Raw genomic sequence first — 17,268 nt, 5'->3', positions numbered from 1 at the left:
TGAACTGCATTCTATTGAGTTGGAAGAGTGTTGTGTATTTAATATTTCAGTAATATTTGAGTTTTATATATATATAGTTTGATTAAACATTTTTGTTCATTTAAACAATTACAGGTTATATGTAAAAATACGTTAATTGCATACATTATCACGTTATCATGTGATGTATGGGGCGTCAGGGAGGGGTAGCACCTCTGGTGGGGGAACATGTCGCGTCCTTTTCAAGGCGGTTAGTCCACCTTTGGTCCCCACCTGGCACTCAGCTCTCACCTGTGGCTCCTCGTAGCTGTTTACATGCGACAGCGGCCACAAGCCGGCTAAACCAGCGGAAGGGTCTCAAACCCTCGGTGAGATAGGGAGTTGTCTATCCCAGCATGTGAAGACAGACTCCGGCGGATTGAGCAGACGAGTCCAATGGAAGGTCCAACGGTCAAGAAGGCGGTCTCTGCAAGCATCGTGGAATGTGTAGAGCAGGACAAGACACAGAAGACATCCTGGTCATCCACTGCGCCTAGGCCCATCTCCAGCCGTCTAGACTCTGTCTTGCCACTGGATCCAGATGGGATTTGGGAAGCGAGAGTGAGGCTGACGCTGCGCAACTCTCCCTCACTTAAATCCAAATCATGCACTAGTCTCGGTGTCGAGGTCTTCATCGACGACGACGATGGATGGACATGGATCATGTGATACGTGCACACCTCAAAGTGAAATCGAAGTTACAACCATATTTTCGGACCCCACGATTTTCTTTTAATTCGTTTAATCTTCTGAAGTTACAAAACTGGAGCAGGAAGCAAGGATTTACATTCTTGGACCACTGGGGTATGTTTCGGGGTAAGGATAAATTGTACAAAAGGGAAGAGTTGCACCTTAATAAGCGGGGCACCAGGCAGGATTGCCTCTGCAACACGGGTGTGTTTAAACTAAGAAGTGGGGGGGGGGGAGGGGACGAACTGGAAATATAAGGATGGAGATAAAGGGAAAGTGAGAATAAGAAAAGTTAAGAATGACAGCAGAATCAACAGAGCAGAAAGCTCAAGAAGGGATCGTACAGTATGGCCAAGTGAAATAGGAATTGATATGGGGGGGGTGAGGGGGGTAATGAATTAAAAGTATTGTATATGGATGCACGGAGCATAAGGAATAAAGTGGATGGGCTTGAGGCACAGTTGGAAATTGGTAAGTATGATGTTGTGGAAATAACAGAGACATGGCTTCAAGTGAACAGGACCTGGGAAATGAATATTCAAGGTATACGTCCTATCGAAAGGACAGACTGATGGACAGAGGGGGTGGGGTGGCTCTGTTGGTGAGGAATGATATTCAGTCCCTTGCAAGGGAGGACATAGAATCAGGAGACGTAGAGTCAGTATGGATAGAACTGAGAAATTCTAAGGGTAGACAGACCCTAATGGGAGTTATCTACAGGCCCCCAAACAGTAGTCTGGATGTAGGGTGTAAGTTGAATCAAGAGTTAAAATTGGCATGTCACAAAGGTAATGCTACAGTTGTTATGGGGGACTTCAACATGCAGGTAGACTGGAGGAATCTGGTTTGTACTGGACCCCAAGAAAGGGAGTTTGTGGAGTCCTTCCGAGATGGATTCTTAGAACAGCTTGTACTGGACCCTACCAGAGAGAACACAATTCTAGATTTAGTGTTGTGCAATGAACCGGATTTGATCAGGGACCTCGAGGTAAAGGAGCCATTAGGAGGTAGTGACCATAATATGATAAGTTTTAATCTACAATTTGAGAGGGAGAAGGGAAACTCAGAAGTGTCAGTATTACTGTTGAACCAAGGGAACTATGGTGCTATGAGGGAGGAGCTGGCCAAAGTTCAATGGAACAATACCCTAGCAGGGATGACAGGGGAACAGCAATGGCAAGTGTTTCTGGGAATAATGCGGAAGGTGCAGGATCAGTTCATTCCAAAGAGGAAGAAGGATCCTACGGGGAGTAAGGGGAGGCCGTGGCTGACAAGGAAAGTAATGGACAGTATAAAAATAAAAGAGAAGTATAACATAGCAAAGACGAGTGGGAAGCCAGAGGATTGGGAAACTTTTAAAGAGGCAATACGCGGAGAAAAAATGAGGTACGAAGGTAAACTAGCCAAGAATATAAAGGAGGATAGTAAAAGCTTCTTTAGGTATGTGAAAAGGAAAAAAATAGTTGAGACCAAAATTGGGCCCTTGAAGACAGAAGCCGGTGAATTTATTATGGGGAACAAGCAAATGGAAGACGAGTTGAACAGGTACTTTGGATCTGTCTTCACTAGGGAAGACACAAACAATCTCCCAGATGTAATAGTGGCCAAAGGACCTAGGGTAATGGATGAACTGAAGGAAATTTATATTAGGCAGGAAACGGTATTGGATAGACTGTTGGGTCTGAAGGCTGATAAGTCCCCGGGACCTGATGTTCTGCATTCCAGGGTACTTTAGGAGGTGGCTTTAGAAATCGTGGATGCATTGGTAATCATTTTCCACTGTTCTATAGATTCAGGATCAGTTCCTGTGGATTGGAGGGTAGCTAATGTCCCTCTCTTCAAGAAGGGAGGAAGAGAGGAAACAGGGAATTATAGACTGGTTAGCCTGACGTCGGTGGTGGGAAAGATGCTGGAGTCAATTATAAAAGATGAAATTACAACACATCTGGATTGCAGTAACAGGATCGGTCCGAGTCAGCATGGATTTATGAAGGGGAAATCGTGCTTGACTAATCTTCTGGAATTTTTTGAGGATGTAATTATGAAAATGGACAAGGGAGAGCCAGTGGATGTAGTGTACCTGGACTTTCAGAAAGCCTTTGATAAAGTCCCACATAGGAGATTAGTGGGCAAAATTAGGGCACATGGTATTGGGGGCAGAGTACTGACATGGATTGAAAATTGGCTGGCTGACAGAAAACAAACAGTAGCGATTAATGGGTCCCTTTCGGAATGGCAGGCGGTGACCAGTGGGGTACCGCAGGGTTCAGTGCTGGGACCGCAGCTGTTTACAATATAAATTATTTAGATGAGGGAATTAAAAGTAACATTAGCAAATTTGCCGATGACACAAAGCTGGGTGGCAGTGTGAAATGTGAGGAGGATGTTATGAGAATGCAGGGTGACTTGGACAGGCTGGGTGAGTGGGCAGATGCAGTTTAATATGGATAAATGTGAGGTTATCCACTTTGGTGGTAAGAACAGGAAGGCAGATTATTATCCAAATGGAGTCAAGTTAGGAAAAGGGGAAGTACAACGAGATCTAGGTGTTCTTGTTCATCAGTCACTGAAAGCAAGCATGCAGGTACAGCAGGCTGTGAAGAAAGCTAATGGCATGCTGGCCTTCATAACAAGGGGAATTGAGTATAAGAGCAAAGAGGTCCTTCTGCAGCTGTGCAGAGCCCTGGTGAGACCACACCTGGAGTACTGTGTGCAGTTTTGGTCTCCAAATTTGAGGAAGGACATTCTTGCTATTGAGGGAGTGCAGCGTAGGTTCACAAGGTTAATTCCTGGGATGGTGGGACTGTCATATGTCGAAAGATTCGAGCAGCTGGGCTTGTATACTCTGGAATTTAGAAGGATGAGAGGGGATCTTATTGAAACATACAAGATTATTAGGGGATTGGACACGCTAGAGGCAGGAAGCATCCCGCTGATGGCTGAGTCCAGAACCAGAGGCCACAGTTTAGTAAAGGGTAGGCCATTTAGAACGGAGTTGAGGAAAAACTCTTTCACCCAGAGAGTGGTGGATATATGGAATGCTCTGCCCCAGAAGGCTGTGGAGGCCAAGTCTCTGGATGCTTTCAAGAAAGAGATGGATAGAGCTCTTAAAGATAGCAGAATCAAAGGTAATGGGGATAAGGCAGGAACTGGATACTGATTGTGGATGATCAGCCATGATCACAGTGAATGGTGGTGCTGGCTTGAAGGGCCGAATGGCCTACTCCTGCACCTATTGTCTATTGTCTAAAACGTAACGAGACAGGGCAAGTCCAGGGGGAACTCTGGAACCACAAGAAGTTGAAAGTGTACTTCCAAGTAAGCATGCAAGACTGCTTCTGACATACAACTTCATTAGTCCCCAGACCTTAAAGCAGTGTTGGGGTCATTTTATTTTCATACCCAGCTCTGAAGCCAATTTTTTAATCTCTCTGGTTTTAATCTCATTATTACTTCAGTTAGGTCAACTGTCTATTGGCTGGACACGTTAGATGCAGATAGCAGATTCTGTCATCATTACTGGCAATGGCATTTCATTTCACATTTGTTCAACGAAGTACATTTCAGCTTCCCAGATGTCATAAAATTTGAGCTGATGTCCTCATATCTAGAGGATTACGAGCCCATCATGTTGCTAATATTTTTTTTATACTGTAATTTGTGATGAAACAGTCTTAATGATTAAAGCTTCCCTCTGGCTTGGAACACGCTGTAACCCTGCTAAGGATGTTGCACTGAGAGGAAGTTGCACCAGCATTCTTTCACAAAATGAAAGCTTGTCAGAAGTCTGTACATTCATCTTTATGAAGAGCCACAGTTTTACATGTCATGGGAGAAAAAAGGTTTGGAAAAGTCCTAGGCCAGTTCATTAAGCGACAAAACTAGCTCTAGGGGTCAAATGAACCATACTGACTGGTATGTTCCCATCACACATGCTTCATGTTTGACATACCAGCTGGATACCAGCTCACTGTTTCTCCCTACTATGTCCCAAAGTCAGTGATGAGATTTAACTGATGTTTAATCACATAAATTGACACTAGAAGGTGTAGCGACACTTGCAGACTGCCCCCAGCAAATCTTGACGTTTTGTTGGTTGTCAAACAAACAATGCATTTAAATGCATGTGATAAATAAATAAATCTGAATCTGAAACTGGAAATTCAGAAAGTGGGGCCATCCTTAGACAACTGTAAAACACAATTTTTTTTTTACAAGAACTGTCCATTAAACCCACCAGCAACTAAGCTAATGTCCTTGAAAACAGTCACACAAACATGGGAAAGTGAGCATGAACCAGTGTTTTGTAGATCAGAGGCCACTCATGTGTTCTAAGATTGACATTACAGGAAGGATCAGTGCATCAGCTATTGACAAGGTTAAAATATACAAAGGGTGGTCTGACCCTCCACATTCCAGTGCCCCAGCTTTGCTACCATTAATTTTATCACTGTAAATGCAATACACTTCCTGAACAGAGGATGGAATAATGTTCAGACATGAGGAGTCATGTTCAATTCAATGATAAGCTTCAAGCAATGAGGGACAGGCCTGTAAGAAATTGTAATAAAGTCAGAAAACGATAGAAACACAGAGCGGGCCACTGGAAATCAGAATCCAGTTTATTATCACTTATTTATATGAGTTGAAATTAGTTGTCTTGCAGCTCGTGTAACTCACTCCTGATGGTAGAGGGCATGTCCTGGATGGTGAGGGACCTCGGTGATGCCTCTTGAAGATGCCTTTATGAACATGCATTTACAGAAAATAAAATGTTAATTGTTTCTCTCTCCAATGTTCCTGATACCTGATCTCCAATGCTACCTGATCTGTTCAGTGTTTCCAGTATCTGCAATCTATTGATTTTAAATTCAACATAGGAAGTAGTGTCCAGAGGAATTCTTCATATTGTAGAAAACATAGTCCTAAATAAACTAGAGGAAACAAACTAGATGTTGGTGAATTAGCCAGAGGTTGTCAGTGGTTGCTGGGACAGCTCTGCACAAAGAACCTACTCTGCACTATATCGCTAAGTAAATAGAGTTGTGAGGGAAAGTAAATCAGCCACAACAGAATGTGGAGCAGATTCAATGGTCTGAATGGCCTAATTCTGCTTTTATGGTTCAGAAAGTGGGTGATATCACACCCTTTGAGTGTTGTGAACAATTTTGGGCTCCTCATCTTAGAAAACATGTGCAGGCATTGGAGAAGGTCCAGAAGAGGTTCGCAAGGATGATTTTAGGAATGAAAGGGTTATCATACGAGGAACACTTAATGGCTCAGGGTCTGTACTCACTGGAACTCAGAAAGATTGGGTGGGGGAAGATCTCACTGAAACCTTTCAAATATTGACAGGCCTAGACAGAGTAGATGTGAAAGGATGTTTCCCATGGTGGGAGAGTCTAGGACAAGAGGGCACAGCCTCAGGATAGAGGGGCACCCTTTCAAAACAGAGAAATTTCTTTAGCCAAAGGGTGGTGCATTTGTGGAATTTGCAGCTGTGGAGGCCAGGTCAATGGGTGTTTTTAAGGCAGAGATTGATAGGTTCTTGATTGGACATGGTATCGTTGGTTACGGGAAGAAGACTGGGAACAGGGGTTGAGGAAGAGAAAAAAAAAGGATCAGCCATGATTGAATGGCAGAGCGTACTCAATGGGCCAGATGGTCTAATTCTGCTCCTATGTCTTATGGAGGCAGTGGGAGTTTCTCGGGGGAGATAAAAGGGGTGTTGGGGCTGGTGCTCTGTAGCAAAGGAGGCAGCTGAGGGATCGCATGTTTAATTTAAGAAATAAATTACTTATTACAAGCATTTGATCCTCGGTGATCATAATGGATTACATAATCATGTAATCTCCTTACCTTTTGCTAACCCACTGTGCTCTCAAGACTTTTGCTTTTCAACACCCATAACATACAAAGAGCAATGTGACACTTCTGTTTTTTAGCAATTTCATAAGAAATCTGGACTGCAGAACTCATTTTATTTCTATGCGCAGCCTGCATATTATTGCCATTCACTACTGCAGTACATTGTTAGCTAATACAGTTTCCACACTCTAATCACATAGTGATACAACTCGTGTGAATTATGGTATGGCTTTCAATGGAGTAAAGTTCAGAATTTGCCTTTTCAAATAGTCTTTGCTGCATTTCTCTAGCCCACTACCCAACCCAGATATTGCTGACCCACTTTATGTACCTTCAGGCAGAGTCAGGTTTTGTCTTAGCTAAGACGACATCATGACTTTTCCTTTTATTGATTGGAACACCTAAGGTTGGATTTAAACAATAGGTGATTGATCATGGTCATTAATCCATAACAAAAATGGTTGAAGCAGACCAAACAAAAAAAACTATGCAGTACCTGAAATACAGATTTATATCAGCACCAAGCAACTAACTTCAATCAATGCATCTCTTGTGTGAAAAAGCTGTTTTCAAATGAGGCAATGAAACCATCCATGCTCCTTGAATATTTAAAGAGGATACACTCGGATAAAGCGAACAATAATTTGGCTTATTTTCAATCACTTCGTGAAAGCTGTCAGAAAAGGAAAACACTTCAAAACATGTTTGCCAGCACTTCACAAAACAGTGATGGTTTGCATTCTTCATACATTTTATTGCTCACTGCTAAATCGGGAAAGCCCCATACAATTGGAGAAAAACTTTCAGCCAGAAATTAGTGATGTTCTGAGTATGGCTTTGCATAAGTCACCAGACCAAATAATTAAAGCGATTCTGCTCAGCGACAACTCTGTTCAAAGATTAAATATCTGAGAATGTGGAAGACACATTGTGCAATATAGTTAGGAAAACAGATTTCCTCTGCAGTTGGATGAGACCACATAACCAGACAATGAATGCTTCTTGGTTATGTTCACTTTATTAAAGATGAAAGTGTGGTTCAAGAGTTGCTATTTGCAAGGGGATTAGAAACAAATATAATGGGGGAGTCAATATTTTGGGTTGTTGAGCCCCACGTATCGCTATCCTGCAAATTGCTGATTCATTACAACACGTTATTCAATCCTTTATTGAAATTTTTAAAAATTCATTCTGAACACTTAAAACCTCTCAAGAGCGGCCGTTACCACGGTAAACATTCAATCAGCCAATGACAGCACTTTACACACGCTCTAAGCCATTCACGTATTAATTTACACACTGTCTCCCCTGTGTGTGTAAATCCCCCTGCTCCCTCACTAATTTATTCCATTTTTCCCCACCCATAATGTCTGGAAAATGGCGCAACTTCCAGTGATGGTAGTCCACCTAAAATGTTGAGGAAAAAAATTAGCATGGATGTGAAACTGCAAGTGACACAGTGTTTGAAGCTGGTGAGCATCAGTTGATGTTGAAGAGTTACTACATTCTCATGGTGAGAGCCTTAATAATGAAGAGCTTCGACAACTGGCAGAGCAACACATCCTGGGTGAATATAAGAACAGAGATGGAGAAGAGGAGACGCCAACAAGAAACCTCACCACAAAATTCCTCAGCACTAGCATCACCACAAACACACAAATCATGGACCAGCTCATTGATAATGACCGGACAGGGAGCAAAGAGAGGTGCTCTCGACATGATTTCCTGCTACCGAAAACTGCTTCATGAGAGGAAACTTACAAAAAAAAAATGCAGTCAAATCTCAACACCTACTTGAAGAAGAAGTCAAAGTTAGAGGACCCACAGCCTGGTCTCTCCTCTAAGACGTAACCACCACCCGCTTCCCTCTGCAGCTGCTGCGACGTGTTGCTGCTCCACTGATATACAGGTTAGGCCTGTTTGCATGTTTGTTACTCCATAATCACTGTGTGTACATAAAATATCATATCTCGGGTTTGATTTTTTAATCAGGCACACATGTCGCTCCACCTCCAAGGAATGCATCTCAGCAATTAAGTGGGGTCCCAGCGTACTTCCTTGAACATATTTATCATTCGCTGTGTAATTCACGGACATCTTGTCACAAAAACCGAAGTCATTGAATATTGTATCACTGTACATGCTCTCAATCCTTAACTACTTCAAGAGCTTTGCATTGAGAAGGAACAGTTTGAACACTTGGTGTTGGAGAAGTCAAAAGCTCTCAAAAGGAAACTGCTTGAGATGCTTTAAAATGTTTTAAAAAGTTTAATGAAGTCAAATCAGTCACCCTCCACATTTCTGTCCAAGTTAACATTATCAAAGTGTAAAATTAGCTGTCGAGACCTTTTCCAATTCCCAAGCCTCTCTGGGTTAGAAGAGAAAGAAAAAAAGAGATCACGATTTACAAATATACTGTGCCTACCTGGGGGTGAGCTGCATATAGACACGTCAGAGAGATTTCAGGATCGCTCGATCCATTCCTGAAAACTTGTAATGAGGAATTAACAGAAAGGATGGAAAAGAACTGATGTTGCTACAAAATGACTTTGAGCTGAAGGCGACATTCAAAACATTATATCAGGAGTTTTGTTCACAGAAAGAAATCTCTGAACACTGACCATCCTGCACTGTGGAAAAAGGTCAAAATTTTCTTTACGGCCTTTCCAACATCATACTGGTGGAGCATACTTTCAGTCCTTTTAAAGCAACAAAACAGACTGCAAATTACTGCAGGTGGGGATCCGAGACTCCTTCAGTGACATTCAGCCCGGTATTGAGAAGCTGACATCACTGCACGAAGCCCATTTTGCGCATTGAAAGGTGAAAAGTAACGAATAGACTGCTAACGTATGCTCCAAAATTGTTGATGAAAATTGTTTATACAGTAAAGGAATAATTTTATTTGTAGCTTTAAATAGATTTGAATAATTTTTGCAATTATTTGTCACTGTTTTGAAATTACAGTTCCTATTTTCCTTCTCTATGTATTGTAAATGAAAAATTTTTATAGTCTTTTTGTAACAGTTGGAAAGGGAGAGGGGGCCCTGGGGATGTTGACTGGGAGCCAAAGTGGTGATAATCCACAAAAGATTTGGGGACCACTGCTCTAACTAATCAATGTTCACATTGATTAGTTTACCAAATACCTTCTTCACCAAATAAAATGACTGTTAATGTTAAGCTCAACAAGTTTTCATGACAGAACCTCCAAAGGGGCAGAAACCTGAAGACACTAAGTTCTACTCTCTTGCCAATGAATTCCCACCCGACAGAGGGGCCACCATTCAGTCCACTGAGCCTATGCTGACTCACACAGCAATCCAGGTTAGAGCTGACCAGGGAAAGTTGGAGGACATCAGTGGCTTTAAATGCACCACCTCATTCTCCCGAGTCTGGGGGATTATCTAGCCTGCTAACAATATCTCACAGAATGCCCTGTGACTGACGTGGTCTGTGCAAGGAGGGTATCATTAAACCACAAGACATAGAAACAGAATTAGGCCACTCAGCCCATCGAGTCTGCTCCACCATTTATGCTTTAAATATACCCACGGTCTTGGCCTCCACAGCTGCGTTGTGGCAGAGTATTCCGCAGATTTACTCTTTTGCTAAAAAAAAATTCCTCCTTAAGTCTGCTCTAAAGGGTCACCCCACAATTTTGAGGCTATTCCCTCTAGTTCTGGACACCCCCACCACAGGGAACATCCTCTTCACATTCACCTTGTTTAGACCTATCAACATAAGACCATAAGACATAGGAGCAGAATTAGGCCCTTCATCCCAGTGAGTCTGCACTGCCATCGCATTCCATGAATTATGGCAAAAAGGCTGATCCTGGATCCCACTCAACCCCATACATCTGCCTTTTTGCCATAATCCTTTGATGCCCTGACCAATTGGGAAAATACCAACTTCTGCTTTAAATATACCCACGGACCTGGTGTCCATTGCAGTCTGTAGCAGAGCATTCCACGGTTTCATTACTCTCTGGTGAAAAAAATTCTGTCCTAAAAGGTCACCCCTCAATTTTGAGGCTGTGCCCTCTCGTTCTGGATACTCTCACCATAGGAAACATCCTCTCCACATCTACCCTATCTAGTCCCTTCAACATTCAGTAGGTTTCAATGAGATCCCCCCCCCCCCGCAGTTTTCTAAATTCCAGTGAGTACAGGCCCAAAGCTGCCAAACACTTCTCCCCGTCATTCCAGGAATCATCCACATAAACCTCCTCTGAATTCTCTCCAATGACAACATATCCCATCTGAAATATGGGGCCCGAAACTGTTGACAATACACCAAGTGCAGCCCTTTAAAGCCTCAGCATTATCTCTTCATTTTTATATTCTATTGCCCTTGAAATGAATGCCAACTTTGCATTTGCCCTCTTTACCACAGATTCAACATGTAAATTAACCTTCTGGGAGTCTTGCACAAGGACTCCAAAGTCCCTTTGCACCTCTGATATTTGAATTTTCTCCCCACTTAGATAATAGTCTACACTTCTGTTCCTTTTACCAAAATGTATTATCATGCATTTCCCAACACTGTATTCCATCTGCCACTTTTTTACCCATTCTTTCAATTTGTCTAAGTCCTTCTGCATTCACATTGCTTCCGCAGCACTACCTACACCTCTACCTATGTTCATGTCATCTGCAAACTTTGCCACAAAGCCATCAATTCCATTATCCAAATCATTGACAAACAATGTGAAAAGTAGCGGTCCCATTACTGACCTGAGGAACATCAATAGTCACTGGCAGCCAACCAGAAAAGGCCCCCTTTATTCCCACTCGCTGCCTCCTGCCTGTCAGCCATTCCTCTATCCATGCCAGTCTCTTTCCTGTAATGCCATGGGATTTTATCTTGTTAAGCAGCCTCACCTTATCAAATGTCTTCTGAAAATCCAAGTAATTGACATCTACTGCCTCTCCTTTATTCACCCTGCTTGTTACTTCTTCAAAGAACTCTAACAGATTTGTCAGGCAAGATTTCCCTTTATCTCATGACCAATGCATCTGCTATCTCTTCAGCAACCTCTTACGGTACTCTGGCATGTAGTCCATCTGGTCTAGGTCACTTATTCACTCCAAGACCTTTCAGTTTTCCAAGCATCTTTTCCTTTGTAATAGCAATAACACTCACTCCTGCTCCCTGACACTGATAGAGCTCTGGCACACTGCTAGTGTCTTCCACAGTGAAAAATGATGCAAAGCACTCATCAAGTTCCTCTGCCATTTCTTTGTCCCCCATTGCTACCACACCAGCATTATTTCCCAGTGGTCCAATTTACTCTTTATATAACTAAAAAATCTTTTAGTATCCCTGCTTTATATTATTGCTTAGTTTGCCCTCATTTCATTTTTTCCCTTCTTATGGCTTTTTTAGTCCCCTTTTGTTGGATTTTAAAAACTTCCCAGACATCCAACTACCCAGTCACTTTTGCTACATTATATGTCCTTTCTTTGGCTTTTATGCGGTCCTTAACACCATAAGATAATAAGTCGTAGGAGCAGAATTAGGCCATTTGGCCCATTAAGTCTGGTCCACCACACAATCATGGCTGATCCTTTTTAACTCTCCTCAGCCCCACTCCCTGGCCTTGGATGCCTTGTCCAGTCCAGAACATATCAAACCCTACCTTAAATACACCCAACAACCTGACCTCCACAGCTGCCTGTGGTAACAGATTCCACAAATTCACCACCCTCTAGCTAAAGAAATTTCTCCGCAGCTGTTTTAAATGGACGCTGCTCTATCCCGAGGTTGTACCCTCTTGTCCTAGGCTCCCCCACCATGTAAAAAATATTCTTTTCGCATATACTTTGTCTAAGGCTTTCAACATTTGAAAGGGTTCAATGACAGACAACCCCGCCCCCCCCCCCCCCACTAAATTCCAGCGAACACAGACCCAGAGCTATCAAACATTCCTTGTAGAAGAATCCTTTCATTCATGGAATTATCCTCTTGAACGTCTTCTGAACCCACACCAATGCTAGCACATCTTTTCTTAGATGACAAGCACAAAACTGTTCACAATACTGAAAGTGAGGCCTCATCAGTGTCATATAAAGCCTCAGCATCACATCCCTGATCGTGTACTCTAGACCTCTTGAAATGAATGCTAACATCTAACATTGTATTTGCCTTCCTCACCACCATCTCTACCTGCAAGTTAACATTTACAGTGTTCTGCACAAGGACTCTCAAATCCCTTTGTACCTCAGATTTTCTGATTTTCTCCCCGTTTAGAAAATAGTCTGCACATTTATTTCTTTCATCAAAAGTGCATGACCATGCATTTTCCAACATTATATTTTACTTGCCACTTTCTGGACCATTTTCCTAATCAGTCCAAGTCCTTCTGCATCCTACCTTTTTCCTCAATACTACCTGCCCCTCCACCAATCTTTGTATCATCTGCAAAGCTGGCAACAAAGCCATCTATTCCATCATCTAAATCATTGATACGCAGCATAAAAAGTGGTCCCCTGACCCCTGCGGAACACCGCTAGTCACTGGCAGCCAACCAGAAAAGGATCCTTTTATTCCCACTCGCTGCTTCCTACCAATCAGCTAGTGCTCTAACCATACCAGTTACTTTCCTTTAATAGCATGGGCTCTTAACTTCCCTTGTCAGCCACAGTTGCCTACCGTTGCTTACCATTTGAGAACAACTTCTTCTGTGGGACTCATCTATCCCGTATCTTGTGAACTATTCCCAGAAACTTCAGCCTCCTCTGTTCTGCCATCATCCCTGTCAATATCCCCCACCAAAACACTAGTTGGATTCAGTAATGGTTAGTCATGCACAATCACTAGTTTGAAGCAAGTCACACAATTCCAATACAAAATCAGTTCCAGAGCACCAATCTCCCTCCATTTCTTCTCCAACCCCTTCTTCATCCACTCCACCTCATTCCAACCCACCTTCCAAGCCCTTTCCCCATTCAGTCCAAACATCGAACCATCAACCCCCTTCCCATCCACCCCCAAACCCTCCACACGCCCCATGCACTATGCACCCACCAACTAATTCATTATAGGGAAGATTACACACCTTTCCTGATGACTGAAAGGACCAAGCTGCAGCAGTGATACAAAGTAGTTTAATGAACCATGTGGGATTTAAGAAACTTGCATACTTTTCACAGTCATATATAAAATGACTTTACTCGGCTTAACTAAGCCATCAGTCTTTGGGTTGCTTCTTTTCCTGTTCCTTCCTTTCCCTGTTAATCTGCTTGAATTTCAGTTTGCGAGGGTCCAGTCCGTACGCCTGCAGCCTGCTGCCACTGAACATTCGTCCACCTAGCTTCACCTGTGAAGTCAGCCACTTATTTTTCCTTCTGGATCTCTTCCTCCTAACGGGTCGCTCCGACTGTTTGCCTGGAGCGACCTGAGGAGCAGACGACATTCCTGGCCCTTTGCTGGCTGTTGTTTCTTGTGTTTCTGCTGGATTTGCACTGCCATTCTGTTTGGGAAAGAAGACGTCCTCGTCCACTTCGACATCTAGCTGTCCATCTGGGCTCAGGCTGGACCTACCCTCCTCCTGCATCCTGGCCTTTTTCAGTCTGTCCCGTCGTTTCTTCCCAACTTTGGATTTTGCAGGTGCTTTAGACTGGGATTCATCTTCCCTGCAGGGCAAACACATTTTTAACCAGTTAGTACTTTGCTCAGAGACTTAACCTGTTATCTATTATTAACACCAGAGCACAGTACCTTGGTGGGGTGAACCTCTGCACTTTAACAGCACCACCTTTACTGTCATAGAAAGGGCTTGCGTTTGAAATACACTGAGTGGGAGAGGCAACTGAATGTAAAAATCATGGCCAATCTGACTGTGAAAATCATAATGGCCTATCTGAATAGGCTATTGACCCTTCAGATTTGGTACTTCAACTCAGCCAAGGTTATTTATTTATTCATTTACTTTCTATTTATTTCTTTGTGTACTGATTTAGCGATAGAGCACAGTAACAGGCCCTTCTGGCCCAATGAGCTCACACCATCCAATTACACCCATGTGACCAATTAACCCAACCCATAGTTCTCTGGGATGTGGGGAGGAACCAAAGCACCTGGAAGAAACCCACACAGTCACAGGGAGAACATACAAACTCCTTACAGAGAGCATCGGGAATCAAATCCCAGTTGCTGGCATTGTAATAACGTTACACTAACCACTACACTGCTGTGCCACCCCAAATGATGAGAAGATGGAGTGAGTAGTAGTGGACATGGGAAACTATAGAGAAGATGGAGCACATAAAGCAAAGAACACTACAGCACAGTACAGGCCCTTCCACCCACAATGTTGTGGCAATCTTTTAATCTACTCTTAGATCAATCTAACCCTTCCCTCCCACCCTCCATTTTTCTATCATCTATCTAAGAGTCTTTTACATGTCCCTAGCAGAAGCAGCCCTTGGAGGCTGAAGGGTCAAGTTTGACCTTGTATCTGGATTCGGCACTCTTTGATTGTGTAGTAGGTGAAGTGTGCCTATCGAGAGCTGTTTGCAGGATTAGAGGGCAGGAAGGCAGACAGAGAGTGACAAGTAAATGAACAAAACATTTTCGAACGAAACATTTAGAATTTAAATAATTCATTTTCACAGATGATAATAATAAAAGTCAGTTAGACAACCCCAAAGAATGCACTTAGTAAAATTTGATTTGTTTTAAAAACACAGATAAAACTCAGACGATATACACCTGCTTTTTAATGAACTTATGTAATCAGCCAATGATGTGTAGTAACTCAATGCATAAAATCGTGCAGACATGATCAAGAGGTTCAGTTGTTGTTCAGACAAAACATCAAAATGGGAAAGAAATGTGATCCATGTGATTTTGACTAGACAGCTGGTGCCAGACTAGATGGTTTGAATATCTCAGACACCACTGACCTCCGAGGATTTTCACGCACAACAGACCCTAGAATTTACAGAGAATGAATCGAAAAACGAAAAAAAAAAATTCTCGTGAGTGACAGTGCTGCGGACAAAAATGTGAGAGGGGTCAGATTAGTTCAAGCTGACAAGGAGGTGATAGTAACTCAAATAACCACACATTACAATATTTGCATATTATGCACTGCCTGTTGACCAATCAGATTTGTGTGCAACTGCAGTACAGAACAAATGATGACTGGGATAACTTGAGGGAAATTCCCAGAACAACTAAGGGCTGCAAGAAAATGCAAGTAATGTGTTGGCTCTACGGTGTTGCAATTTATTATAGATACTGAAAGCAGAAACATTTGCCTAAAACCTATTTTTGAATAGCATGAAAGTGGCATTTTTGCCAGCAATATTAACAAAAAGCCCCAAATAGAGAGGATACATTTTTGTGAACAAACAAAACTTTTTGCAGTGAATGTGGAGCAAAGACAGTATCGGGTGGAATCATTCTTTCAGCCCCAGTACACCCGCACGTCAGTACTGTAAACATCTCCGAATGCTTTGTCATTGCAGTAATCACATAGAAGCTGACACTTCCCTTCTCCAATTGGGTTCCTGTCATTATCTGGATAACTGATTGTTTGACACAGCTGACAGACGACACTTACGGCAGTGCAAAAGACCGAAAGATCTGCTGCTTTTTCCAGGGATTCTGAGACTTCTTCCGATAAACCTTCAGGTCATTCAGCTCTTCTTTCTCAGTTCTGACAAAATACAAAACTGTGTTTTTATTGGGTTTGTACTCGTGACATGAGCTGACATGCAGACAGTTGTGCCATTACAAACAGAGTCACATATTCTCACCGAGTTTATGGACTGACAAAGTTAACTGTACATTATTACATTTTAGGAGGTCTCTTGTTAAGATATAATATCACGAAGATAAACTAATGTCGCTCTTATTGCTCTGTCCCTGTCCAACACCCTAACTATGATAATGAAAACATCACTTCTGGGAAATTCCAAATACGCACAGGAAAAGAACTGGGAATGATAAAAGTCCAGACCCCGCACAATTTGAGCACATGGACATTCAGTTTATTCCAGATGAACAAGTATTCAGTTATAATGAGTGTCCTGCAAGATAATGCTAGTTTTACTGACCTGAACTGACAGGTTTTCTTTAGCGAACACCAAGCATTAAGCTCTTTATCATCTGCTGCCAAAATCTGAAAATGAAGAGACAATGCTTAGTGTTAGGCTGGATACTAAGCTAAAGACACACTGGCCACAACACTGCATACTGCAGAATTTGTATCTGAGGACAGTCCAGTTCTGCAGAGCAGTAGTGCAGGCTTGTGAAGCTGCTGCCTCGTGGCTCCTGTGACCCAGATTCAATCTCGCCCTCAGGTGCTGTCTGTGCATCTGGACACAACACCTGGGCATCTATACCCACAGTGCAGCCACTGGTGGTCAAGCCACAAGCTCAAAGAAAGCTTAACAAGTAAAAGGTTTAAGTTCTTTCTAAATCCACTAGAGCTTGCTATGCAAGGATTCACTTGTTTTACACATTGCATTGCTATGAGATCATTATCAATGCCCATTGTATTAGTCTTTACCATCATACCTGGCAGTACATTCCATATACTTACCACTCCATGTAAGAAATCTACCTCTGAAATCTCCCTTAAACTTCGTTCCATACATCCTAAAAGAATGTCCTCTGGTATTAGCCCTTGCTGCCCTAGGAAAAAGGCACTGTCTGTCTACTCTATCAAAACCTCTC

At 42.5% G+C, this 17,268-nt stretch overlaps 1 protein-coding gene across 2 annotated transcripts in view; it reads right to left on the bottom strand.

The window, feature by feature from the left end:
• Window positions 1-13,659: 13,659 nt before the first annotated feature.
• Window positions 13,660-17,268, bottom strand: part of kri1 (KRI1 homolog) — a 65,966-nt gene continuing 62,357 nt past the window's right edge. For both annotated transcript variants that reach the window (XM_072248113.1, XM_072248114.1), the window contains exons 17-19: window positions 16,647-16,711; window positions 16,151-16,246; window positions 13,660-14,216 (exon numbers count right to left, since the gene is read on the bottom strand). In XM_072248113.1, coding sequence (XP_072104214.1) covers window positions 13,772-14,216; window positions 16,151-16,246; window positions 16,647-16,711 — 606 coding nt within the window. In that variant the 3' untranslated portion in view covers window positions 13,660-13,771. The remainder of the gene's footprint in view (window positions 14,217-16,150; window positions 16,247-16,646; window positions 16,712-17,268) is intronic.

Source organism: Mobula birostris, chromosome 32 (assembly GCF_030028105.1).
Source record: "Mobula birostris isolate sMobBir1 chromosome 32, sMobBir1.hap1, whole genome shotgun sequence".
In the NCBI taxonomy this organism is placed as follows: domain Eukaryota; kingdom Metazoa; phylum Chordata; class Chondrichthyes; order Myliobatiformes; family Myliobatidae; genus Mobula; species Mobula birostris.
Note: the sequence above shows the minus strand (reverse complement) of the source record. Positions and strands in the feature narration are given on the sequence as shown.